We start from the raw sequence: 27,479 nt of genomic DNA on the forward strand, positions 1-27,479 counted from the left end.
GCCAAGGCTCGTGCTTTTTGTTTTCTAAGCCTCGCATAATAAACCTGATTTATAATCAGCACTGACCTATTTTTCTCTATTTCTCTGATCACTCGTGAAATAACAAAATATCTTAAACTGTCATGAACAAATATCCTTTAAATCATCACTTATTGAACATGAACATGTTCACACATAAAAACTACTTGGTGCATATTTAGATTGGAATATTCTCTGTTCACCTATCCATGAAACGTTTCGTCATTTAACCCACCTGCAGTCGCGACAATTGCTTCAACATCAACTTAGCCGAAGATGACCCTTACTTGGCTCGGTTCAAGGCCGGATACTGCATGGAGGTCCCGAGGTCATCTGGGGGTCAATTTCAAGTCACCAGTTAATACAGACGATCCTTCGTCACATATGTAACCTTAATCGTGTTTTAAATTATATGAATGATTATACATTTGTTTTCACATAAGCAGTCTCATGCATCTTATTTGCGGATTATTTACAATATTAAGTTGTTGAAGTACTCTCAGTAGCCGTAATTTTTGACATGGTCGTAATTGTAATATTACTAATTATAGTAATCGTAGTCGATGTCGCAATTAATATTAGTCGTAGTAATCATATAAGTAGAATATGCCTTGTTATATTTCCGAAGTTGTTTTAGTTGCAACACCATCAATGTCATAATTAATAGCAGCAATAGCAACAGAGCAGCCGTTGTTGACAACGTCGTCATCGTACCATCCGTAATCGTTGCATTTTCTTAGTCATTCAAGTTTTTCAGTCAAAATGAGTCGTCACTTCATTTTTAGTTTTATTCAAGCTGATGCAACTGTAACTCAGCGTCAGCAGATCAACGACATTACGTCATACATCGACGCTTCCAACGTCTACGGCTCTTCTGACGAGCGACTCTCGTCCTTGCGAGATGGGACTACGCGTACGTATGACGTCATGCAAATATACCTGACTTCCGGTCGTTGGACATCCGTTTATTGGTCATTTAACATGCTTATAGCAGAAAGTGTTAGGATTTGGGCTAACATATTTTAGTTAAGGTTTGAATTATCTTATTAATATATCTTCTTAAAACGTAGGGAGTCAAATCAAAAGATATAAATGTTATAACGCAGTTCTTTAGCACTAACTTTATGTTTATACTATCTAACAGAATAACTGTGGTGTTATCATAAATACAAATATTAGCTTGGTTCTCACGAAATACAACATATTTCCTCTCGAGCCTATATGAAATGCATTTCGAAAAGTGTACATAGTTACATACTCTCCAGCCAGTGTGTAAACCCCCTGAAACCTCTATTGATTCTGCACCCTGAGTAAAACAATCGCGAGTGTATGTTGGTATTATGTAGCGCTAAAGAGGTATTTGATATTTAAAAGAACGTATTAAAGTATGATTCATGTTCAATGTATATAACGATTTGAAGTGGGTTTATACGATTTCGATGTCAACATTTTATTCTTGCAAGATTGAACCAACATATGAATGTGAACAAGGAGTATTAAATAAGAATTAATTTTCATTTTTTACATACATTGTAGCACTATTCATAGAGTACTTTTCACTTCAGTAAAATTGTACTTTCGTTCAAGTATTTTAAAACTGAGCATTATCTGAACATGAATACCATTCAGTGTCACATTTACACATCAGGGGTTATTTGATCCAATTAATGAGAATTACGACCCTTAATTGGTTTTAGATATTTAAATGGTAAAATAAAGTAAAATGTACTCCTATGATCCTCGTTCTGCGAAAACTCGGCTTAATGCAATTACGTAAAGTGTCGTCCAAGACAAGCAATTGCTGTCCACAAATGCTTATCAGGGACGACACTTTCCGCTTTTAAGTGTTTCGTAGTTGCTAAATGATTCTTAACAACAACAAACGCACGTCCGCTGCTGATATAACATGGCAAAAAGTGTCACAACAAGTGTCACAACAAGTGTCACAACAAGTGTAACAACAAGTGTTTCAACAAGTGTCACAACAAGTGTCACAACAAGTGTCACAACATATATCATACGCGTTATATTAAGGTGATGTTCGCGTCAACGAACTTCCTACACTGATGTCGTACCACAACGTGTTCGTGCTCGAACATAATCGTTTAGCGCAGCGTCTGCGCCGAGATATTCCAAATGATGAAAAAGCGTTCCAACGGACGAGAAATCTGTTGATCGGAATCATGCAGAAGATTGTTTACGACGAATTTCTCCCTGCTTTCCTTTCGCTGGAAGCGATGAAGAATTATAAACTCGCCAGTTCGAATAAGTTCGAATACGACTCGAAACTGGATGCCACCATCGTCAACCCTTTTGGAATAGCGTATCGGTAGGTATCTGTAAAAAATATTGTGCTGATTTAGGTAGATTATCGATTTTAATTAGCGAGAGATCAGATAAATTTATAAAATTTTTGACAAATCCTTTCAGCTGTTACAGTAAATAACAAAGACTGATTAAACATACACACACAGGTACACATTTCAAATAACGGTTTTATGTTTATAATGTTTTTGAATCTTTGGATATAGTTTCACAAAAATACATTGCGCCCTATACATTTTTTAAGTATTCATAACGTTTTATATAATTTTAATTACATGATTATTTTCATTTTTACACGTATTCTCTCATAACTTATCAATTGTTCCCTAACAAAAATAAACTTTTTTTTCAGACAAAAAGTATCAAAAGAAAACGTCAAAGTTGCGCCTTACTCCCTAAAATATATACTGAATTTGATAATTAGCCGGCATAAAAATATACATACAATAATATAACCCGAATAGATTTCATAGTGTTTGGATTTCAATAAAACTTTCGCACCTGATGATATGTTAAGTCTGTTCGCATATTTATGCCCTTTTGCAGCATGGGACGCACATGGATCCCCACGTTAGTGTCAGTTTACACAAAGGACTTCAAATTGTTCTTTCAACAATTCTTGAACGAGACCTTCTTTGACCCGACCATGACCTACATCGAGTCTGTGAACGGAGCTCCATCTGGGATGCAGGGACTTGCGTACGCGATGTTGGCACTCGAGGCACCCGAAACAGATAGGTACATGGCTTTTCAAAATTTACTAGTTGCTGCTTTGCAACAACGCATAGCCAAACTAAATTATATAATTGTTCATATGTTACTATTGGCTCAGATAAATTGAATCATATACGTTTTGTTTAAAGTTATAATTCTTTATAAAGCCATTACATATTAAGACATTGCATGCATGAAACAAATAAACACATCTCCATGCTTATTATAATTGAGCCGCGCTCTGTGAAAAAGGGTTTAATGCATGTGCGTAAAGTGTCGTCCCAGATTAGCATGTGCAGTCCGCACAGGCTAATCATTGACGACACTTTCCGCCTAAACTAGATTTTTGCTAAGAAGAGACTTTTTTTGAACGAAAAATATCATAAAAGCGGTAAGTGTTTTCCGTGATAAGCTTGTGTGGACTGCACAGGCTTATCTGGGACGACACTGTACGCACATGCATTAAACCCCCTTTTCACAGAGCACGGCCCAATTACTTAAATGTCACTAAGCAGCCATCGGTATGTCGCTATTGTTTTAAAAGTCGTTTAAAAGGAGAGAATTACTAATACTGCGAACATTTCTTAACTAAACATCTTCATTTAAGAACCATCGATGACGTTGTGCGCAACACTTTGTTCGTCAACCCCGTAGCCGATACTTCCTTCGATCTGGCATCCCTGAACATCCAGAGGGATCGCGACCACGGACTCCCTTCCTACAACGAGTACCGGAAGTACTGTGGGCTGTCGGAAGTGACGTCATGGAGCACCTCAGCAGCGTTAGGAGGACTTGTTAATCATGACGCTGACACAATTACGAAGCTCCAGGCGGCAGGATACAGGTACAGTAAAATAATTATAGTCCCTGGTGATCTGGAATTCTCGTACACTTGTGTCGCGCAAAAAGATTACTCTGGGAAGAAACCTTACATATAATATTAATAATAACGTATACATTCGAATTGTGATATTTCAGTTTGTTTTTCGACCGGTGTAGTTGTGTCCTTTCCAAGTTATACAATTGCATTGTCAATATATGTAGGACGTTCATATACACAAATAAGCTTCTACTGTTATTTACTGTTATAAACACAATGTACATTAACGAGCATGTACACAATCGCACCTCGGTTTGTTGTCACATTGATGTCGACATGTAAGCAGTTTTTTTTATATAACCAGTTGAATGTGGGGGCATTTGTGTTCTAAGGATATTTATCCAGGTTTCCTATACGGCGATCTGTTTGGCACTCCAAAAGACATCGACCTGTTCCCCGGGGCCCTAAGCGAGAAGCTCGTCCCAGGGGGAGCCCTGGGTCCGACAATGGGGTGCATCATTGGAGACCAGTTCCGCAGGGTCAAGTTCGGAGACAGATTCTTCTATCAAAATCAAAGGACAGGATTTAACGAAGGTATGCATACATATGTTCGAAATGCATTTATCAGATGCACTACAATTAACAGATCGGTGCTATCTGAAAGAGAAAAATTTCTTTAATAGACTATAACATTGCATTTTGTCCAAGTACATCCACGCTCATTTCCCTTATTTAAGGTTCATGTAGAGGCTTCATTTTGAAAAATGTGGGACCCCTAGCATTGAACTCAAAATTGACTACAGGAAGAGTGCCACATTGACAATGTATACATATATGCTTGAAAGGATGTTTTTCCTTCAAACTGCTACCAATTTTGTACATCAACGTATCATAACATCCACAAAATCAATCAAACTACAAAGCGATTTTAACACTAAAATATACATTATTTTAAAAAATCTGAATCATGTTTATTCCACGTATTTCGGCGGAAAATAATATAACTAGTGAATATTATCGACATTGACGAGGGCAAGTTACGCTTAAATAGTAAAAAAAGTTTACATATCTAAAAATATCAAAACTCAAACACATGTCATTTCATCACCATGGGGGCAGCCATTTTTAAATTAATAAAATAGAAAGAAACATGCTAAAAACTCACTCATCGCCTAATTGACATTCCAAACGGTTGACGATGACAAATGCATTGGATTGTAATCTTTCCTTTGATGTTTGCAAACTGCACGATCAGACCTCATAAACACTCAAAAGAATAACTATGTAAGAAGCATTTCACCAATGTTTACAATCGTTGTCGAATCACTGTACTTATATTATTGCGCATAAAATAGTACGCTTACAGACTGACAGGAAGATCGATACATAACTCCGTTCAATTCATCACGGTATACAATTCTATCGATAATATATAATAATACATCGCTTTAACAATCTAAAAGTAGAAATAATTCTTTTAAACGGAGTTTTTAATAACGAAAGTGAAAACAACGGAAGTTGGATGGATATTCTGTGAGATGCACTTCGGCTCCAGAAAAACAAAACAAATAAACTAAAAAAGACGTGTGGGGGACAATTTTCAGCTGGAAAATATTTGCAATAGGGTAAGTGATGATATCTCTACGTAGTCATTTCTGTTATTTAGTGCGATCTCTTGCTGATTAATGTTAATAGTTGTTTTACTAGTACCACACAACTGTCAAAATAAGTACACGTGTTTTCTCAGGTATGTGTATACACATACCCGGTTTTCTCACCACTGCACGTGGTTTCGACCGATTTGTTTTGCACGTTTTTCTACGGATCACAGCGATGGCCACGCTTTCAAAATGGGTAGAAGGAATCGAAATATAAAATCAATAAGCCTTTGAAATCAAATTGTGACTCTTATTATCCACCGTACCTGGATTTTTAAAAAGTAGTTACGTTTTAGTTATTTTTAGAACTTTGTTTAGGATATTTATCCAAAAAAGGAAGTTGAATAAAAACTCATTTGTTGTTTTATGACATTTATTTTCTGTGAAATGTTGCTAACTTGACCTTGTATATGTATATAGCTTTGTATTTATTCAACTTAAGGTAGTGCATATCCTTCCTAATTTTAGATTGAGATTTTGTAAATTAGTGTAAAAATGTATTGGTTTTAAACCAAAATATGAATAAAGCACACAAATATTGAATGTCAAAAATGTGTTTATGTTATTCTATCCGTCTTTAGCTATAAAATGATATATAGTTTGACCATATTGTACCAAATTCAATGAAGAAAAACCAAAGCGAAGTTTTAATGAAATTTATCCCCCATGAACCTTAAGAATACATTTGTTTTAAAGCTACATGTGTATTTGCTACTTGTTTATGTTTGGTCAAGAAAGATTAATATTATATCTTCATTCAAATGATAGTACTTTTATATATTATTATCTCACCGAAAATTAGGATGTTTAAGCAATTATCTTTTGAATGGAAATAAAATATATTTTTTTTATTGGGTTCATTGATAAGACTAAAACCGAGTGGTCTTTTAAGGCTTGCATACGTACTTGTTGTTTGGAATTTTAGCGCAACAGACCGCCATTCAGAAGTACAGCCTGGCCTCCCTGCAATGTAGAAACTACCAATTCAACAAGGTCCAGTTCTCAAACGTCTTCAGACTCTCGTAAGTTCTGCGTTACACATCGCCGTTCTATGGCGTTAAATATTGCCTTCGACTGACGAAAAACTTTTCCTTTTATACAAATCTTGCCATTTAAATAATCGTTAATTATATGAAGTACAGCAGTTAAATTAAATATCATTTTGCTTTTATGGCAAAAATAAATGACTCATAAGGACGTCCACACGTTCGATTTCAATAACGTAAAGCATTCCCTTTGAATGGCGTAGCAGATAACCAACACAGGACTCATGCTAGAACAACCTCTTTTCTCAACTCCGAATCTTCACCAAACTCCGTCTAATTTGTATTTAGTTCGTATTTTTAAATAACACTAACCCAATATGGGAACCAATGGTAGTTAACAAATAAATATAGGATTTTAAATGGTTGATTATTGTTTTTCTCGCTAGATATCAGAGTTTATCAAAACCTCTTGCCTCTTCTGGAGTAAGGCGTCAAATGCATATTACTTACATTTTCTCTGCGCATGGATAACGCAAAATATATCCGGCATTCTTTTACACCAAATAAAACTCGCTGATACGCACCATGCGTTATATTACATGTCCATTTCTTGCTTGTATTATTTATACACTGTCATCGCAACATGATCGAATTTCAGCGATCCACTTAAGCGCTGCCATGATATCAGTGACCTCGATATTGGACCTTTCCGTCCGTCGACCGGCAAAGGGGACGGCGGTACTGATGGGCATGGTGACAGAGGCGGCGGACACGCGCACCATAAACAGCGTGGCCACGTAGGGCGTTTATTCCCTCAATGAAAACTTTACAATTTAAAACACACACACACACACACACACACACACACACACACGCACGCACGCACGCACGCACGCACGCACACACGCACACACACACACACACACACACACACACACACACACATACCGGTTTATATCACATGGAGAGGTCCTTTGTTCCGTACCAACACACCGAGGTCTACCCCTATTTGATGAAATATTTGAATGATAAATATAGACAGGCAACAGTTTTGGTAACTTAAACCCATGCATCAATTGTATTTTTCAATATTTTGCATTTTAAGATACGAGTATTCTACATACATTGTGAGGTGCATACCTCGGGATGTCCCACACAGAGCACACATGTATCAGGTTATCATTTAGAGGTACCATCAAACAATGTTTTTATTACGTATTCTTCATCACACAGATGTATACCTTAATCAAATTATGCCTAATTCAATTAACAAATTTGGTGTATCACAAAGAAGACTTTTGGAGGTGTGTCGATCGGTCCAATTTTTTTTGTTATTTTGCCTTTAAGTGTATAGCCTCAAAATTTAATCCAGGAAGGCCCCCGAAAATTGGTTCGCAGCAATTTTTCGTGGGTCAGTTGCGTTACGCTTAACCATCTTTTTGTTTATTTAGGCCTTTTTCAATTTCATTCGACAGTATTTTGTGCTTTTTAATGCGTATTCTAATGTGTGTACGGACTAACTCATGAATATTAGTTTAAAGATATTAATATCTATAAATATAATCCACAAGAAACGTCGATTTAAAACAGTTTATTCCTCCAAAAAATACTCCCAAACATTTTTATGACAAAAAGTAGTTTCAAAATGTATTTACACTTCGAACAATGTCAAGTTCAGACAATATCATCTGGAAACAAGAGTGCCAAACTGTCATAGGATACGCCCTTTTGAAGGTTTTGGACATCATCTAGACACAACTTCTGACCAAATTTGGTGAAGATCGGATCAAAACTACTTCAATTAGAGAGCAGACACCATGCTAAATGCTTGAAATGCACTAAGTGACCTCATGACCTAGTTTTTGACCCGGCATGACCTAAATATCATGTACACAAAAAAAACTTCTTCAATTAAGAGAGCGGACACCATGCTAAATCCTTGAAATGCACTTGGTTATCCCGTGACCTAGTATTTGACCCAGCATAAACCATATTCGAACTTGACCTAAATATTGTCTTGATACACTTTCTGACCAAATTTGGTGAAGATCGGATGAAAACTTCTTCAGTTAGAGAGCGGAAACCATACTTAATCCTGAAATGCACTAAGTGACCCCGCGACCTAGTTTTTGACTCGACATGACCCATATTCAAACTTAACCTAGATATTGTCTAGATACAACTTCTGACCAAGTTTGGTGAAGATCAGATGAAAACTATTTGAAATAGAGAGCAGAAACTGCTGTGGAAACCGCCCGTCCACCCACCGGCGGCGTCCACCCGCCCGCCAAGGGTGACACTATAATACGTCCCGTTTTGAAAAACGGGCGTATAAAAAATCAAATTATAGATGTATATTATGAAAATCAAACACTTACTTTCTTCAGACACAAATTATATAGAAGAGTCAATACCACAACATGAAAACGTTTAAGCAAAATATATTCATACATGAAACAATGCCTTAACCCTCCCACCTAGAACAAATGTCAAGTTCAGAATATCATCAGGAAAAAATCTAATTACAATTGTATATTATAAAAATCAAAGACTTAATTTCTTCTGACACAAAGTATATAGAAGAGTGAATACCACAACATGAAAACATTTAAGCAAAATATCTTCATACATGACACAATGCTTTAATCATCACACATAGAACTAATGTCAAGTTCAGACAATATCATCTGGAAACAAGAGATGTGTTTGTCGTAAACACAATGCCCCTTCTGCGCCGCTTTGAAGTGATATATTTGACCATTGACATTGAAGGATGACCTTGACCTTTTACCACTCAAAATGTGCAGCTCCACGAGATACACATGCATGCCAAATATCAAGTTGCTATCTGAAGGGACATAGAAGTTATGAGCATTTTTTGAAACCTAAATGCGAAACCTAAACGCAAAGTGTGACGGAAAGACAGACAGACAGACGGACGGTCCGATCACTATATGCCCTCTATCGGGGGGCATAAAAATCAAATTAATATACATGTCACAATGCCTTAACCATAAAGAAAACATAACAACAATTGTGCAAGTATGATCTGTTAATAAAGAAAATGGTCCAATGTTTCAAAGGAATTTAGTAACTCATAAACTATTGCAGAGTAAGTAAAACATGTTTATTGAGAGTGGAGAAAAAATAGACCTTGTTGTACAGTGTTACTTGCTAACAAAAACATGGTCAATTCGGTTCGCAACTCCGAACTAAAGTAAATTCTACAATGGAAATCAATTTGACGAGCTTTGCAAAAATTAAGAATTTGGTTGTATGAATAGTTATCTTCAGCCAGAAAAAATCCAACTGTTTAACACGTGTTTATAACAAATACCACCATCTTGTTTTCATACGAGTAATGCCCCCTCCCAATTTTGTGTTATTTCTTTTAAGCATTGCTGCTTTGCATATAACAATATTGATTTAAGTATGGAGTATATGGCGTGTAAATTACTGTTTTTCAACCAACCGAAACCATTTTTACAAAAAAAATATATATATGTTTATGTAGAAAATTGTAGAGAATCTTCGTCTAAACATGCCATTTCAAATATCATAAATGAAAACGGATCTCAGATTTACTCTTCTTATAAACATATGTATAGCTCTGGCATCAGAGATATGAAATAGATTTTTTCTGAAGTAAATCTGAATGGAAATCAATATGACGAGCTATGCAAAAATTAAGAAGTTGGTCGTATGAATAGTTGTCTTTGGCCAGAAAAATCCAACTGTTTTACACGTGTTTATAACAAATACCACCATCTTGTTTTCATTATTTCTTTTAAGCATTGCTGCTTTGCATATAACAATATTGATTTAAGTATGGAGTATATGGCGTGTAAATTATTGTTTTTCAACCAACCGAAACCATTTGTAATCTTTTCCAAGATATCATTGGGACAAATCGTCAAATAAAATTTCATGAAGATCGGACAATTAATGTGACCTCTAGAATATTAACAAGGCAAATGTTGATGCCACAAGATGGACAACGGGCTAAAAGCGATCACAAAAGCTCACCATGAGAACATTGTGCGCAGGTGGGCTAAAAAGCTATAAAATCATTTTTGTTTTCACTTTTCAGCAGTAATCCAGTTATGAATCGTGTTTTTTAATTTTTTTCCATGACAATCCGTGTAGAATTTCATATTTTTGCATTACTCTTTCACAGTCTTCACGCTTAAGCTCCTTCCTCAACGCAATATTCGTTTTGAACAGCGTCTTCAAAAGATGACTCTGGTCTTCACCGAGTTTCTGAAGCCTCTCTGAAAAAGTAAAAAAATCATATTCAATTGCCTCTTCTGTTCCATGATGACCACCAACAAGCATCTCAGAAATATAATAAGTTATAAAAAAGTTCATCTCAAAACTGTTCCAGAAGATGAACCATGATTTAAAGGTGATCTTTTTATTTGAAATGCTGCTTGTAATTAATCAAATGAAAAGTTGCACAATATACTATTCAGAATGTGACTTTCTATTGAAACAAAAGATCTGAAGTGATATCACTTGAACATTTTCTCAATTCTCTTGAAGACATCTAAAAAATAATTATGCTTAATATAACCGGATACTTTGAGTAATAGTTACTTAGTAATAAATGTCCACACATTAAGATGTATCCATTTATTAAGTTTCATTTTGATATGTCTTACAGATTTTGAGTTATGAGCAAGATTGAAGTAACGATTTAAAGATAAGCTAGGAACACCTATGAAGCTTCTTGGCAAAGTTAAATTGTGTCAAAGTAGAGTGAGCTTATTTCAATTACTGTGTTAATTGTACATTCATTACGAATTTTTAAACAAAAACATACTGTGACTTTCAGGAATACCGTTTTGTTGTTGAAACAAAGCCTACTTACTGGGATGACCCGACATGGTTACAGTTGTGGACGGCCCAGGTTTTGCATGTGGTTGTCTTACTGGCACATCATGGTCTGTGTCAGAAGATTCAGGGTCTGAAAGAGGTTCATTTAAAAATAATCTTCCTACACTATCTTATAACAAGAGATTGCCAAGCAATATTGTCCCCTACCGGTGAAACTCCACCATTGTCAATGATTTTTTTTATAAATTTGTTGCCATAGCAACCAGAATTCTTGACCTAGGAACCAAATGAAATGACGTGCATACTCTCCATATTGCATTCTATCCATGTTTCAAGTTTCATGAAAAAATATGAAGAACTTTTAAAGTTATCGCAGGATCCAGTAAAGTGTGACGGACAGACAGACTGACACACGGAGCGTAAACCATAAGTCCCCTCCGGTTTCACTTGTAGGGGACAACAAGGATATCAGTAGTGCTAATGGATGCTTCCCAAATTGGCCATTATGTTGAAACAATGACCAAGTTATATCATAGGAAATTAAGATCGCCAACCCTTACCTTCACCTTTGGGTCTAACTAAAGGTCCTGAGACAAGAGCACCGCATACCGGACGCCAATGCTCGGCTGCGGGTGCAGTTAAAAAAAAAATTGAGGTCACAGTGACCTTGACATTTGATCTAGTGACCAAAAAATGGGCGTGGAGTGTGGAACTCATCAATGTGCAGCTACATATGAAGTTTCAAAGTTGTAGGTAGAAGCATTTTGATTTTTTAGCTCTACTGCCAAAGGCAGAAGAGCTTATGGGATGGCATGGTGTCTGTGTGTGTTAGACGTTGTCTTGTTTATCCGATAAAGTCCAGTTTTCATGCGATTATTTTCAAACTTACTCAGTGTCTTTATATTAATGAGGACTCAAACCTTATTGATTTTCAGGTCACTGGGTAAAAGGTCAAGGTCACAGTGACTCGAAATAGTAAAAACTTGTTTATCCAAAAAGGTCCACAGTTTTTATCGGATTCTTTTGAAACTTACTCAGTGTCTTTATATTAATAAGGACTCGAACCCTATTGATTTTCAGGTCACTGGGTCAAAGGTCAAGGTAACAGTGACTCGAAACAGTAAAAACTTGTTCATCCGATAAAGTCCACAGTTTTCCTCCGATTCTTTTTAAACTTGCTCAGTGTCTTTATATTAATGAGGACTCAAACCCTATTGATTTTCAAGTCACTGGGTCAAAGGTCAAGGTCACAGTGACTTGAAATAGTAAAATCTTGTTTATCCGATAACGCCCACAGTTTTCATCCCATTCTTTTCAAACTTGCTCAGTGTCTTTATATTAATGAGGACTCGAACCCTATTGATTTTCAGGTCACTGGGTCAAAGGTCAAAATCACAGTGACTCGAAATAGTAAAATGGTTTCCAGATGTTAACTCAAGAATGCTTAGGCCTAGGATCATGAAACTTCATAGGTACATTGATTATGACTTGCTGATGACCCCTATTGATTTTCAGGTTGCTAGGTCAAAGGTCAAGGTCACAGTGACAGTGTTTAAAGCAGTAGAGCGATTCAGGCCCTCATGGGCCTCTTTTTTAGTTATTGTTGTCAAAACGTGCAGTCGAAAAGTGTAATATACAATTTACTGAACAGAATTGTGAGGTAGGAAGGCACACACACACGCACTAGAAACACAGTACATTAATAAAGAGGTATCCACCCAAATGCACTCTTTATGTAAGTTGGTAGTGGTGACAAATCTCCACAACAATCCAATGAGAGCTGATCATTTAATACAATACCAGCCTTACCACTTACGCTCGCCCTTTCTTCTCTGTACTTGTAACCAGATGTGCGTGAAGATTTGTCCTTTTCTAACAGTGCATTGGAACTTAAAGGTTCAGAGCAAGCTTCTTCGTCACCACCACCTTCATTACCTGTATTAAATAAAGCATTCTCCCGTCACTTGTGACACCCATTTAATTTTTGGCATTTTATGTTGTCTTTACCTCTTGCATTGCATTCCATTGATATAAAGACAAGCTATTGACATAACCACTGTTTCTGGAAATATCAGAAGTGCTGTATCACTACCATCTCAGTAAGCATATACCCTACATTTTTACATGATTTACTCTTTTCAGTGGGAATCGAACCCACAGCAGCCAGACACCTTGGTTAACAAACACAATGCTTTAAGGTATATGCAAGGTATAAGGATTGATATCTGGAAATGTTAAAATGCTGTGAGGTACAAGGCACACACAAACACAGTAGAATGCTATTTACTCAACTGAACACATACAGACAGAGGTATCCATAGCCTATTGTAAAGATAAAAAAAATATGAATCAACGATATGGAGGTACTAATGACCAAAAATGTCTTGAAGTTCTGCAAACCTAGCGCTTAAGGCCAAATTATCAAGGTCCATGAGCACACGTATTATAATAATCAGACCCACCTCAGACGCTTTAGCCTTTGGTGGTTGTTATGAATAATGTATATTATCTTTCATTTATTGCGTTTTGCTCATCGAAACAGTTTTCTTTTTTTTTAATCAAGCAGTTCACAACATTATCATTCATAGGTCACTCCCTAACTTACATGTACCATCTCTTCAGAAGCCAACAACTGGTTGAACACACTCAGAAGGGTTCAAACCCACAGCATTTAGTTATTGTTGTCAAAACGTGCTATCGAAAGGTGTAATAAAGAATTTACTGAACAGACATTGTGAGGTACAAGGCATAAACAAAAAAACACACTAGAAACCCAGTACACACATATAGAGGTATCCACCAAAATGTACACTTAAAGTAAGTTGGTAGTGGTGACAAACAAATCTCCACAACAATCCAAAGAGAGCTTATCATTTAATACAATACCAGCCTTACCACTTACGCTCGCCCTTTCTTCTCTGTACTTGTAACCAGATGTGCGTGAAGATGTGTCCTTTTCTAACAGTGCATTGGAACTTAAAGGTTCAGAGCAAGCTTCTTCGTCACCACCACCTTCATTACCTGTATTAAATAAAGCATTCTCCCGTCACTTGTGACACCCATTTAATTTTGGTATTTTATGTTGTTTTTAGCTCTTGCATTACATTTCATTGATATACAGACAAGCTCTTGACATAACCACTGTTTCTGGGAATATCAGAAGTGCTGTATCACTACCATCTCAGTAAGCATATACCCTACATTTTTACATGATTTACTCTTTTCAGTGGGAATCGAACCCACAGCAGCCAGACACCTTGGTTAACAAACACAATGCTTTAAGGTATATGCAAGGTATAAGGATTGATATCTGGAAATGTTAAAACGCTGTGAGGTACAAGGCACACACACACACACAGTAGAATGCTATTTACTCAATTGAACACATACAGACAGAGGTATCCATAGTCTATTGTAAAGATAAAAAAATATGAATCAACGATATGGAGGAACTAATGACCAAAAATGTCTTGAAGGTCTGCAAAACCCAGCGTTAAGGCCAAATTATCAAGGTCCATGAGCACACGTATTATAATAATCAGACCCACCTCAGACGCTTTAGCCTTTGGTTGTTGTTATGAATAATGTATATTATCTTACATTTATTGGGTTTTGCTCATCGAAACAGTTTTTTTTTTTTTAATCAAGGAGTTCACAAAATTATCATTCATAGGTCACTCCCGAAGTTACATGTACCATCTCTTCAGAAGCCAACAACTGGTTGAACACACTCAGAAGGGTTCAAACCCACAGCATTTAGTTATTGTTGTCAAAACGTGCAGTCGAAAGGTGTAATATACAATTTACTGAACATACATTGTGAGGTACAAGGCATAAACAAACAAACACACTAGAAACCCAGTACATACATATAGAGTTATCCACCAAAATGTCAACTTTAAGTAAGATGGTAGTGGTGACAAACAAATCTCCACAACAATTCAATGAGAGCTGATCATTTAATACAAAACCAGCCTTACCCCTTACGCTCGCCCTTTCTTCTCTGTACTTGACACCAGATGTGCGTGAAGATGTGTCCTTTTCTAACAGTGCGTTGGAACTTACAGGTTCAGAGCAAGCTTCTTCGTCACCACCACCTTCATTACCTGTATTAAATAAAGCATTCTCCCGTCACTTGTAACAAGCATTTAATTTTGACATTTTATGTTGTCTTTACCTCATGCATTGCATTCCACTGATATACAGACACGCTATTGAATTACCGCTGTTTCTGGGAATACCAGAAGTGCTATATCACTACCATCTTAAGTAAACATATGTTCTACATTTTTACATGATTTACTGTATTCAGTGGGAATCAAACCCACAGCAGTCAGACACCTTGATTAACGAACACAATGCTCTAAGGTATATGCTAGGTATAAGGATTGATATCTGAAAATGTTAAAACGCTGTGAGGTACAAGGCACACACACACAGTATAATGCTATTTACTCAACTGAACACATACAGACATAGGTATCCATAGTCCTTTGTAAAGGAAATAAAAATATGAAACAACAACATGGTGGTTATTATGACCAACAAGCGCATCACATAGCGGGTGCCAATGCTCGGCTCGGCTTTAATTTTTGTTTTGACGTCACAGTGACCTTGACCTTTGATCTAGTGACCCAAAATGGGTGTGGCGTGTAGAACTCATTCATGTGGAGTTACATATGAAATTTCAAAGTTGAAGGTTGAGCACTTTGATTTTAGAGCAAATGTTAAGGTTTTAACTCGATGCGGACGAGCTGGCTATGACAATACCCCGGGTTTTCTTCGAAAACAGCAGAGCTAAAATGTCTTGAAGACCAAGTCAGCTCATAAGGCCAAATTATCAAGGTTTATGAGCACACGTATAATAATAATCAGACCCATCTCCGACACGCCTTTGGTGGTTGTTATGAATAATGCATTTTATCTTTCATTAATTGGGTTTTGCACATCGAAACAGTTTTCATTTTTTTAATCAAGCAGTTCACAAAATTATCATTCATAATATATATCCTAACTAACCATCTCTTCAGAGGCCAACAACTGGTTAAACACACTCAGAAGGGTTCAAACCCACAGCATTTCGTTATTGCTGTCAAAGTGCAGTTCAAAGATGTAATATACAATTTAATGAACAGACATTGTGAGGTACAAGGCACACACACACATGCACTAGAAACACAGAACATACATAAAGAGGTATTAACCAAAATGTACACTTTATGTAAGTTGGTAGTGGTGACAAACAAATCTCCACAACAATCCAATGAGAGCTGATCATTTAATACAATAAAAGCCTTACCCCTTACATGCCCTTTCTTCTCTGTACTTGTAACCAGATGTGCGTGAAGATGTGTCCTTTTTTTCTAACAGTGCGTTAGAACTTAAAGGTTCAGAGCAAGCTTCTTTGTCACCATCACCTTCATTACCTGTATTAAATAAAGCATTCTCCCGTCACTTTTGACAAGCATTCAATTTTGGCACTTTATCTTGTCTTTACCTCTTGCATTGCATTCCACTGATATACAGACAAGCTATTGACATTACCGCTGTTTCTGGGAATACCAGAAGTGCTGTATCACTACCATCTCAGTAAGCATATACCCTACATTTTTACATGATTTCTTGTATTCAGTGGGAATTGAACCCACAGCAGCCAGACACCCTGGTTAAGAAACGTAATGCTCTCAGGTTTATGCAAGGTATAAGGATTGATAATTGGAAATGTTTAAAACACTGTGAGGTACAAGGTACACACACAGTAAAATGCTATTTACTCCACTGAACACATACAAACAGAGGTATCAATAGTCTATTGTAAAGGAAACAAGGGCTGTTTGTAAAACATGCATGCCCCCATACGGGCTGTCCGTTGTAGTGGCAGCCATTGTGTGAATACGATTTTTGTCACTGTGACCTTGACCTTTGACCTAGTGACCTGAAAATCAATAGTGGTCATCTGCGAGTCACGATCAATGTACCTATGAAGTGTCATGATCCTAGGCAAAAGCGTTCTTGAGTTATCATCCAAAAACCATTATACTATTTTGGGTCACCGTGACCTTGACCTTTGACCTAGTGACCTCAAAATCAATAGGGGTCATCTGCGAGTCATGATCAATCTACCAAATAAGTTTCATGATCCTAGGCGTATGCGTTCTTGAGTTATCATCCGGAAACCATTTTACTATTTCGGGTCACCGTGACCTTGACCTTGACCTAGTGACCTCAAAATCAATAGGGGTCATCTGCGAGTCATGATCAATCTACCCATGAAGTTTCATGATCCTAGGCGTATGCGTTCTTGACTTATCATCCAGAAACCATTTTACTATTTCGGGTCACCGTGACCTTGACCTTTGACCTAGTGACCTTAAAATCAATAGGGGTCATCTGCAAGTCATGATCAATGTACCTATGAAGTTTCATGATCCTAGCCCCAAGCGTTTTTGAGTTATCAATCGGAAACCACCTGGTGGACGGACCGATCGACAGGCCGACCGACATGTGCAAAGCAATATACCCCCTCTTTTTCATAGGGGGGCATAAAAATGAAACAACGACAGGTTATTAATGACCAAAAATGTCTTGATGGTCTGCCAAGTCAGCTCATAAGGCCATATTATCAAGGTCTATGAGCACATGTATTATAATAACAAGACCCACCTCTGACGCTTTAGCTTTTGGTGGTTGTTATGAATAAAATATTTTATCTTTCACTAATTGGGTTTTACTCATCGAAACAGTTTTTTTTTTATCAAGCAATTCACAAAATGATAATTCATAGGTCATATCCTTACTTACAGTCTCTTCAGAGGCCAACAACTGCTTGAACCACACTCAGAAGGGTTCAAACCCACAGCATTTAGTTGTGGTAAAAAGTACATTGATGCATTCCAAAGGTTCAATGTAGCATTAACTGTAAAGGCATTGTGAGGTACGAGACACACACACACTAGAAACATAGTACAGACAGAAAAAGGTAATCACCAAAATGTAATTATTTAAGTACATTGTTAAGGGATCACAAATAAATATCCACAACAACCAAAAGAGAGCTGGTCATTTATTATCATACCAGCCTTATCCTTAAGCTTGCCCTTTCTTGTCTGTTTTTGAAACAAGATGTGCTTGTAGCTGAGTCCATTCTGCAGTTAGAACGGAAGGTTCAATGCCAGCTTCTTCGTCAATCATCATCATTATCTGTATGAAATAAAGCACTCACTGTCAACAGTGACAAAGTATTTGTATTTTCCTTTCATTTTTTTTACCTCTTGCACTGCATTTCATTGATTAACCAACACTATTTACGTTACCTCTGTTTTCTGGGAATACAGGTAGTGCTATATTACTACCATCTTAAGTAAGCAGACACCCCTAGATTTTTACATAATTTTCTGTATTCAGTGGGACTCAAACCTACAGCAGCAAGAGACCCTGGTAACAAACACACTGCTGTAACGTATATGCAATGTATAAGAATTGACATGTGGAAATTTTGAAAGGCTGTGAGGGTACCAGGCACACACACAAACAGTAGAATGCTATGTACTCAACTGAACGCATACAGACAGAGGTATCCATAGTCTATTGTAAAAAACAACAAAATATAAATTAATGACATGGAGGAAGTAATGACCAGAAATGTCTTAAAGGTCTGAAAAGCCAGCTCATCAGGCCAAATTATCATGGCCTATGATCTCATTTATTATAATAATCAGACTCACCTCTGACCGCTTGGCCTTTGTGATGCTGATTTTGGAACCAGGAATGCTTGAAGGAGACGTTTTTCACCAATACTGGATGGCTCATTTTTAGAATCAGTTCATTCTTTATCTGCAAAAAAGAAACTTCCCTTGTTAATGTATTTTTTCTGACATAAATTAGGTTTTGCTCTGAAAACAGTTTTTTTTAAAGCATGCAGTACATAACATTTATCATAAATAAGTAATAACTGAATTAACAACCTCCTCAGAGGCCAATACTGGTTTTAAGGCTTAAGTTGGGTTCATACCCACCACATTCACTTATTGTGGTCCCAAAATGCAGTAATGCAATCAAAAGGTGTAATATAACATTTACTGTAAAGACATTGTGAGGTACAAGGCACACAAACACACATTAGAAGCACATTACATACGGATAGAGGTATCACTGAAATCTTTAACTGAAAGGATTGATATCTGGAAATTTGAAACGCTTGTGAGGGGTACCAGCAACACACACACGCAGTAGAATGCTATTTACTCAACTGAATGCATACAGACAGAGGTATCCATAGTCTATTGTAAAGGTAACCACAAAATATGAATCAAAGACATGGAGGAAATAATGACCAGAATGTCTTGAAGGTCTGCAAGCCAGCTCATCAGGCCAAATTATCGTGATTTTGACCTCATTAAATATTATATTCAGACCCACCTCTGTACTTTGGCTATTGGTGCTCATTTGGAACCAGGAGAGCTTGAAGAGGAGTTGTTTTCAGCACAACTGGATGGCTCATTTCTAGAAACACTCCCATCGTCATCTGCCAGAAAAGAAACATCCATGTAAATGAATTTTATCTTGAATCAATTGGATTTTGCACCTCCAAACTGTTTTTACATTATTTTTTAAACAGCAATTCATAAAAATATCATTCATAAGTCATAACTGAACTAACCAACCTTTCAGAGGCCACCAACTGGTGTACAGCCTAATAAGGGGTGAAACCCACAGGATTTAGTTATTGTGGTAAAAAAGTGCAATTAATACAATCCAAGGTTTAATATAACATTTACGGTACAGACTTGTGAGGTTCGAGTCACATAAACACTAGAAACATAGTACATACAGATAGAGGTATTAACCAAATAGTAATTTCTTTAAGTAAGTTGGTAAGGGATCACAAACAAATCTGCACAACAACCAAAAGAGAGCTGGTCATTATTAATATACCAGCCTTACCCTTTAAGCTTGCCCTTTCTTGTATGTTCTTGAAACAAGATGTGCCTGTAGCCAAGTACCATTTCCGCACCGTCAGGAACTCGAAGGTTCAAAGCCAGTTCTTCGTCATCATCATCATCATCATTATCTGTATGAAATAAAGCACTCATTGTCAAACTGTGACAAAGTATTTGTATTTGCCTATCATTAAGTTTTTACCTCTTGCACTGCATTTCACTGATAAACAAAACATCTTAATGATTTACAAAACCTCTGTTTCTGGGAATACCGGTAGTGATTATCACTACCATCTCAAGTAAGCAGACACCCTAGATTTTTACATTATTTCTGTATTCAGTGGGACTCAAAACCCACAGCAGCCAGAGACCCTGGTTAACAAACACACTGCTGGAATGTATATGCAATGCATAGAATGACATATGGAAATTTGAAAACGCTGTGAGGTACCAGGCAACAACCACACGCAGTAGAATGCTATGTACTCAACTGAACACATACAGACAGAGGGATCCATAGTCTATTGTAAAAAAAACACACAAATATAAATCAAAGACATGGAGGAAATAATGACCCGAAATGTCTTAAAGGTCTGAAAAGCCAGCTCATCAGGCCAAATTATAGGATCTTTGATCTCCTTTATTATAATAATCAGACTCTCACCTCTGACTCTTTGGCCTTAATGCTGATTTGAAACCAGGAATGCTTGAAGGAGACCGATTTCACCACATAATGGGATGGCTCATTTTTAGAATCAGTTCAATCATTATCTGCAAAAAAAAGAACACATCCCTGTTTAATGTATTTTTCTGTAATTAATTGGGTTTTGCTCATGCAACCGTTTTTTTTAAAGCATGCAGTAATAAAAAATTATCATAAATAAGTAATAACTGAATTACACAACATCCGAGGGCCAAGACTGGTTTTAAGGCTTCTTAAGTTGGGTTCATACACACCGCATTTACTAATTGTGGTCCAAAAAGCAGTAATGCAATTCAAAGTTGTAAATATAACATTTACTGTTAAGACATTGTGAGGTACAAGGCACAAACACACACTAGAAGCCACATTACATACGGATAGAGGTATTGAAATCTTTAACTGAAAGGATTGATATCTGGAAATTTTGAAACGCTGTGAGGTACTATAAACACACACCACACACACACACAGTAGAGTGCTATGTACTCAACTGAACACTATACATACAGAGGTATTCCATAGTCTATCGTAAAGGAACAAATATATGACTTACAAACATGGAGCAAATAATGACCAGAAAAGTCTTGAATGTTTGCAAAGCCAGCTCATCAGGCCAAATGTCGTGATATTTGACCTTATTTAATATTATAATCAGAAACCCACCTCTGACACTTTGGCCTTTGGTTGCTCATTTTTAGGACCAGGAGAGCTGAGGGGATGTTTGCAGCATACTCGAATGATGGCTCATTTCTAGAATAATGCCCGTCAACATCTTCCAGAAAAGAAACATCTCATGTCAATGTATTGTATATTGAATCAATTGGATTTTGCACCTCCAAACAGATAACATGTTTTTTTAACGCAGTTCACAAAATTATTGTTCATAAGTCATAACTGAGAGTAACTACCTTTTCAGAGACCACCAACCGGTGTTCAACATAAATACGGATAAAAACGCACAGCATTTAATCATTGGTAATAAAAAAGTTCAGTATGCAATCCAAAGGTGTTAATATAACATTAAACGTTCACACATTGTGAGGTACAGAGCACACACACACCTAGAAACACACTAAATACAGATAGAGGTATTCACCAAAATGGTAATTTTTTAAGTAAGCTGATAAGGAATCACAAACAAATCTCCACAAAACCCACAAAAAGAGCGATCATTTATATAAAACCAGCGTATCCTTAAACTTGCACTTTCTAGTCTGTTCTTGAAACAAGATGTGCCTGTAGATGAGTCCTTTTCGGCATTTTTAGAACTGGAAGGTTCAAAGCCAGCTTCTTCGAACTCATCATCATCATCATCATCCTCATTATCTGTATGAAATAAAGCACTCTCTGTCAACTGTGACCAATTATTTGTATTTTGGCTTTAATGTTCTTTAGCTTCTGCACTTCATTTCACAGATATACATACCACCCATTTACACTACCTCTGTTTCTGGGAATACTGGTATGCTGTATCACTACCATCTTAAGTAAGCATATACCCCTACATTTACATGATTTTCTGTATTCAGTGGGACTCAAAACCCAAAGCAGAAAGAACCCCTGTGTTAACAAACACACTGCTGTAATGTACATGTATATGCGATGTATGTGGAATGATATTCAGAAATATTAAAACGCTTGGTGAGGTACCAGACACATTTACTGTTAAGAATTGTGAGGTACAAGGCACACAAACACACACTAGAAGCACATTACATACAGATAGAGGTATTGAAATCTTTAACTGAAAGGATTGATATCTGGACATTTTGAAACGCTGTGAGGTACTAGAAACACACACACACACACAGTATAATTCTATGGACTCAACTGATCACATACAGACAGAGGTATCCATAGTCTATTGTAAAGGTAACAAGTATATGAATCAACAAGAGATGTGTTGGCCAGAAACACAATGCCCCCTTCTGCGCCGCTTTGAAGCCATATATTTGAGCTTTGACCTTGAAGGATGACCTTGACCTTTCATCACTTAAAATGTGCAGCTCCATAAGAAACACATGCATGCCAAATATCAAGTTGCTATCTGAAGCGACATATATGTTATGAGCATTTTTCGAAACCTAAACGATTGGGTTCATATTGATAAAGAAGTTTGCAAAATATGAAAGCAATATGTCAAGGGACATTGAAAATATTTGAGGTGGTACGCAAACTTTAACATAGATATATCAATATTTGCATATTCTAGGTGAAAAAAGGGCCATTATTCTTACAAAATGCTTGATACAGATGTCTGCTCTTGTTAATAGGGTGTTGTCATGTTGGTAAAGAAGTATGCAAATTATTAAAGCAATATAACAAGGGACATAGAAAATATTTGGGGTGGTACGCAAACTTAAACATTTGCACACTCACGCTAACGTGACGCCGACGCCGGGGTGAGTAGGATAGTTCCACTATATATATTTCATACATAATAGTCGAGCTAAAAAGATTGTGGTTGGTGTTGATGAAAGATCAAAAGCTGTATCAATTAGATAAAAAATAATGAATGCCTTTTTCTGTGCAGTTCTTAGCTGCATCACACGCAAATCAATGACAGAGTGTTGAATCGAAATACAATGTAAATGATCAAATAAAAGTCAACTGGCTAGACACGAAAGAATCTGTACATATTTGAAATATGTATACGCACATTCTTAAAAAAAAACCTGGTTTAGATTTTGTTTACACATTACAAGTAATTTTATACAGCAATATTCAACACTAGTTCCTCCTTTATAGTGACAATCAAGATGGTGATGTCCGTACGGAAACAGGTATTTTTCGCTGTTGTATGCCTGTTTGTTACTTTTGTTAAATTTGTAAATTCTGTTCAATTTCCAGCCATATCAGAAAGAAAGTGATTAGCGCTTATTTCCTATTAATGTTTGTGTTATACCTCGACTTAACTCACTTCCAACTTTCTTCTATGCGGAAGCAGTGATTTTAAGATTCGCGCTTGGAGTTTGTTACATTACCAGCAAAAATAGCCGTTTAAATCCATTTTATTTAAAAGTTTAAAAAACTATCAAAGTAAAATAAACGGAAAACAGTCTGTATTATTTTACATATACCTATTGTCGTATTGTCCGCGGTCCGACGTCTTTCGCCAGTTGTGCTATATCACTACCATCTTAAGTAAGCAAAGAACGTTTTTACATGATTTTCTGTTTTCAGTGGGACTCAAACCCACAGCAGAGACCCTGATTAACAAACACACTAAGGTGGTGCGGTGGTCGAGTGGTAACACTCTGGTCTACCATTCCAGAGGTCCCCAGTTCAATTCCCGGCCGGGGCACTGGAAATTTCAGAAATGCTTCAAGTGTTTCCCACCCAACTAGAGATGTACTGGTATGAAACCCAGGTAATTCTCACGTGTATTGGTGCTATACACTGAGCACGTAAAAGAACCAAGGGATCTATTCGCAAAGAGCTATGGTATCGCAACCGGATCCCTTGTATCCCAATACTGTCTCTTCTGCTTGCTGTCTCTTCAGCAAAAACCAAAGGACCCCATTAGAAATAAGTGGTTGCACTTTCATGGGATATCCTTGACTGCAAGGTCAAAAGAAATACATACTAGGTCACCATGGTGTAATGGATATGGTGTCTGCCTATCAACAGGGAGGTCACAAGTTCGATCCAAACAATGGGAGTGTTCTTTAGATTTTCCCCAAAGACACCAAGTACTGGTTCTAGGCCCAGGAAACGGACTCAAGAGCGTTTCAATAAGCCTGTGGCTTTCTATGCCATCAAGCTAAATTAAATAGGTTTAAACTAACAAACACACTACTGGAATATTTATGCAATTTTTAAGGATTGACATCTGGAAATGTTAATACGCTGTGAGGTACAAGGCAAACACACATGCAGAGTAATGCTATGTACTCAACTGATTACATACAGACAAAGGTATCCATAGTCTACCGTAAAGGTAACAAGAATATCAGTAAAAGACATGGAGCAAATAATGACCAGAAATGTCTTAAAGGTCAGCAAAGCCAGCTCATAGGCCAAATTATCATGGTCGTTGATCTCACTTATTATAATCAAAGTACTGGCAGTACTGGTGTGACGATGCTTTTGAAGAGATGGATATAAAACATCAATTTAAGTTTATCTATATCACCACAATTGTGTATGTTGATACGAACATTTGGGTACGATAAAAAATTTGGGTACTAAAATTTTGGGTACGAAAAAAAATTTGGTACAAAAATTTTGCGTACGAAACATTTTTGGTACAAAAAAGTTTAGGGGTACGGGGAAGTAGTACTCGTGGTAACTTGACCCATTGAGCGAAACTGGGAGGCGGGTCACATTCTTGTTCATTAAGTATGGCAATACATTCATGATGATTCTCGAAAGTAGGTATGAGCACATAGCCGGACCATGTGAGCTCAATCGTATGAGCACTTGACTATCCGAGTTCGCCCACGAACATATTGATAAGTTAACAAATAGCGAAATGACCTTATACATGTATATGCTGAAATCTAACAATCAAACGAAATATCAAACATGGTATGTACACTTAGGTGGTTGTGTAATTTCTGTTAGAATATCGTATTCAATATGTAAATTTTAAATGATTGTGCCCGCACTTGAGTTTGTTGCCTTGTTTGAGTCTATACGCGCCTAGGCTGCACCCAGTGTGTGTATTTGTGTTTTTCCAAGGTAATGAGTTCCTCCGCGCTGAGGCTGCATAATGTTGGGACCCGGAGTGTGTCCAGCACTCTTACCTAATAAGATTAGATTGACGACAGTTGTGACGAATTTTGAATGATAGCTGCAATTTCCAGCTATTTGTTTTGTACTGTTATACTTTTTAATTTTTATATGGTCAAATGCTGCGGGGGGGGGATGAGATTTTCTGTAAAAAAAACTGTCAGACTGTCAGGAATGGTGACCACAAAACATACAAAATATAACATTGCGCCGGCAGCGGGAATCGAACCGGTGTCGTAAAGGTGACAAAGCGAACGTCCTTACCACTGCGCGCGGGACGGACAATTACGCAAAAAAAAATGTTTTATCTATATATATCATAGCAGTGCAGCGTTTACAATTTGCAGGTTTGAAATCGTTCATCTTATTCTTGAGTTTTGTGATGACGTAAAAAGTTAATTTTACATGTTTTTATTCGCAATTTATTTACTAAATCGAGAACAAATATCAAACAAAATAGAGAAAAATATATAGTTGTTTCATTGGTCCATAAAATAAAATGGATGTAAAAATACTAATTTGAAATTAATGTTCTGATACACTTATTGAATCTGTTTCCCCAGGATATGCTGTTCTATTGATATTTACCTTTATCAACACGAACGACAACTCTGCTAGGAAAATGTTATCAATGAAAATCAACGAGCAATCTCCTACGCAGTGGCGAATGCCAAGGGAAGTAACTGAAAAATCGAATTATCTCAATCGGACTGGCTCGGTCTTTTACATAGGTCGCCATTGTGAAGATTTTTTTTACTGGTTATCAAACCTTGGACGCTGCTGTTCCAGCATCGTCAATAATCAGACGCCCCTCTAAGACTTTGACCTCTGGTGCTCTTTTGGAACCAGGAGAGTTTGAATGAAGAGTTCTTTTCAGCATATTGGATCAATTTGGATGGGTCATTTCTAGAATCACTCAATTCTTTATCTGCCATGTTACTGAATTGTATCGTTTATTAATTGAGTTCTGCTCCTGCAAACCGTTTTTTTAAATCAAGAAGTTCACAAAAGGATCATTCATAAGGCATAACTGAAGTAACCACCTTCTCAGAGGACACCGACTGGTTTTACCGCCTAATAAGGTTTAAACCCACCAAATTCACAAAAATTGTAAAACTTTAAGTTGATAAGGATTGACATCTTGACATGCTAATACACTGTGAGGTACCAGGCACACACACACACAGTAGAATGCTATGGACTCAACTGAATACATACAGACAGAGGTATCCATAGTCTATTGTAAAGGTAATAAAAAATATATGAATGAAATACATGGAGAAAGACCAGAAATGTCTTAAAGGTCTGCAAAGCCAGCTCATCGGGCAAAATTTCATGATCTATGACCTCTTTTAATATAATATTCAGACAGACCACTGAAGCTTTGGCCTTTGGGCTCATTTTGGAACCAGGAGAGCGTGAACAATTGTTTTCAGGAAATAATGATTGGCTCATTTCTAAAACCAAACCCCATCATCATCTGCTAGTAAAGAAACACCCAAATATCAATATCAGTATTAAAACAATTACTTAGAAAGCTGTTTTCTAAGTTAATTCGTGTAACAGACCCTTTGAAAATTTGTTTTTTGCACTTTGATGAGCAGGTTGTTTTAACAACATATCTAACAAAAACAAGAGAGCATCACAGCTCTATATGGCACATCTAAGGAAACATGTCTAAAAACGTAAACTCTTCTATTCCTATGCAATTATGTTTTCAAGACCTGACTATACTCAGTACAGCAA

The 27,479-nt window shown here is 36.9% G+C and overlaps 2 protein-coding genes across 2 annotated transcripts; one reads left to right on the plus strand and one right to left on the minus strand.

Annotated features, from left to right (window-relative positions):
- Window positions 1–732: 732 nt before the first annotated feature.
- LOC127848037 (peroxidasin homolog pxn-2-like) lies at window positions 733–7,450 on the plus strand. The gene is made up of 8 exons (XM_052380322.1): window positions 733–1,043; window positions 1,365–1,374; window positions 2,133–2,347; window positions 2,890–3,081; window positions 3,665–3,890; window positions 4,270–4,471; window positions 6,461–6,557; window positions 7,180–7,450. The coding sequence occupies exons 1-8, from the start codon at window positions 781–783 to the stop codon at window positions 7,340–7,342; spliced, it is 1,368 nt and encodes a 455-aa protein (XP_052236282.1). The 5' UTR covers window positions 733–780; the 3' UTR covers window positions 7,343–7,450.
- Window positions 7,451–10,307: 2,857 nt separating this feature from the next.
- LOC127848038 (uncharacterized) lies at window positions 10,308–20,362 on the minus strand. The gene is made up of 9 exons (XM_052380323.1): window positions 20,301–20,362; window positions 19,082–19,106; window positions 18,433–18,502; window positions 16,664–16,783; window positions 15,338–15,463; window positions 14,253–14,378; window positions 13,167–13,292; window positions 11,392–11,487; window positions 10,308–10,792 (listed from the first exon to the last, which is right to left on the minus strand). The coding sequence occupies exons 1-9, from the start codon at window positions 20,360–20,362 to the stop codon at window positions 10,623–10,625; spliced, it is 921 nt and encodes a 306-aa protein (XP_052236283.1). The 3' UTR covers window positions 10,308–10,622.
- Between the last annotated feature and the right edge of the window lie 7,117 nt (window positions 20,363–27,479).

This window comes from Dreissena polymorpha, chromosome 10 (assembly GCF_020536995.1).
Source record: "Dreissena polymorpha isolate Duluth1 chromosome 10, UMN_Dpol_1.0, whole genome shotgun sequence".
NCBI lineage: Eukaryota > Metazoa > Mollusca > Bivalvia > Myida > Dreissenidae > Dreissena > Dreissena polymorpha.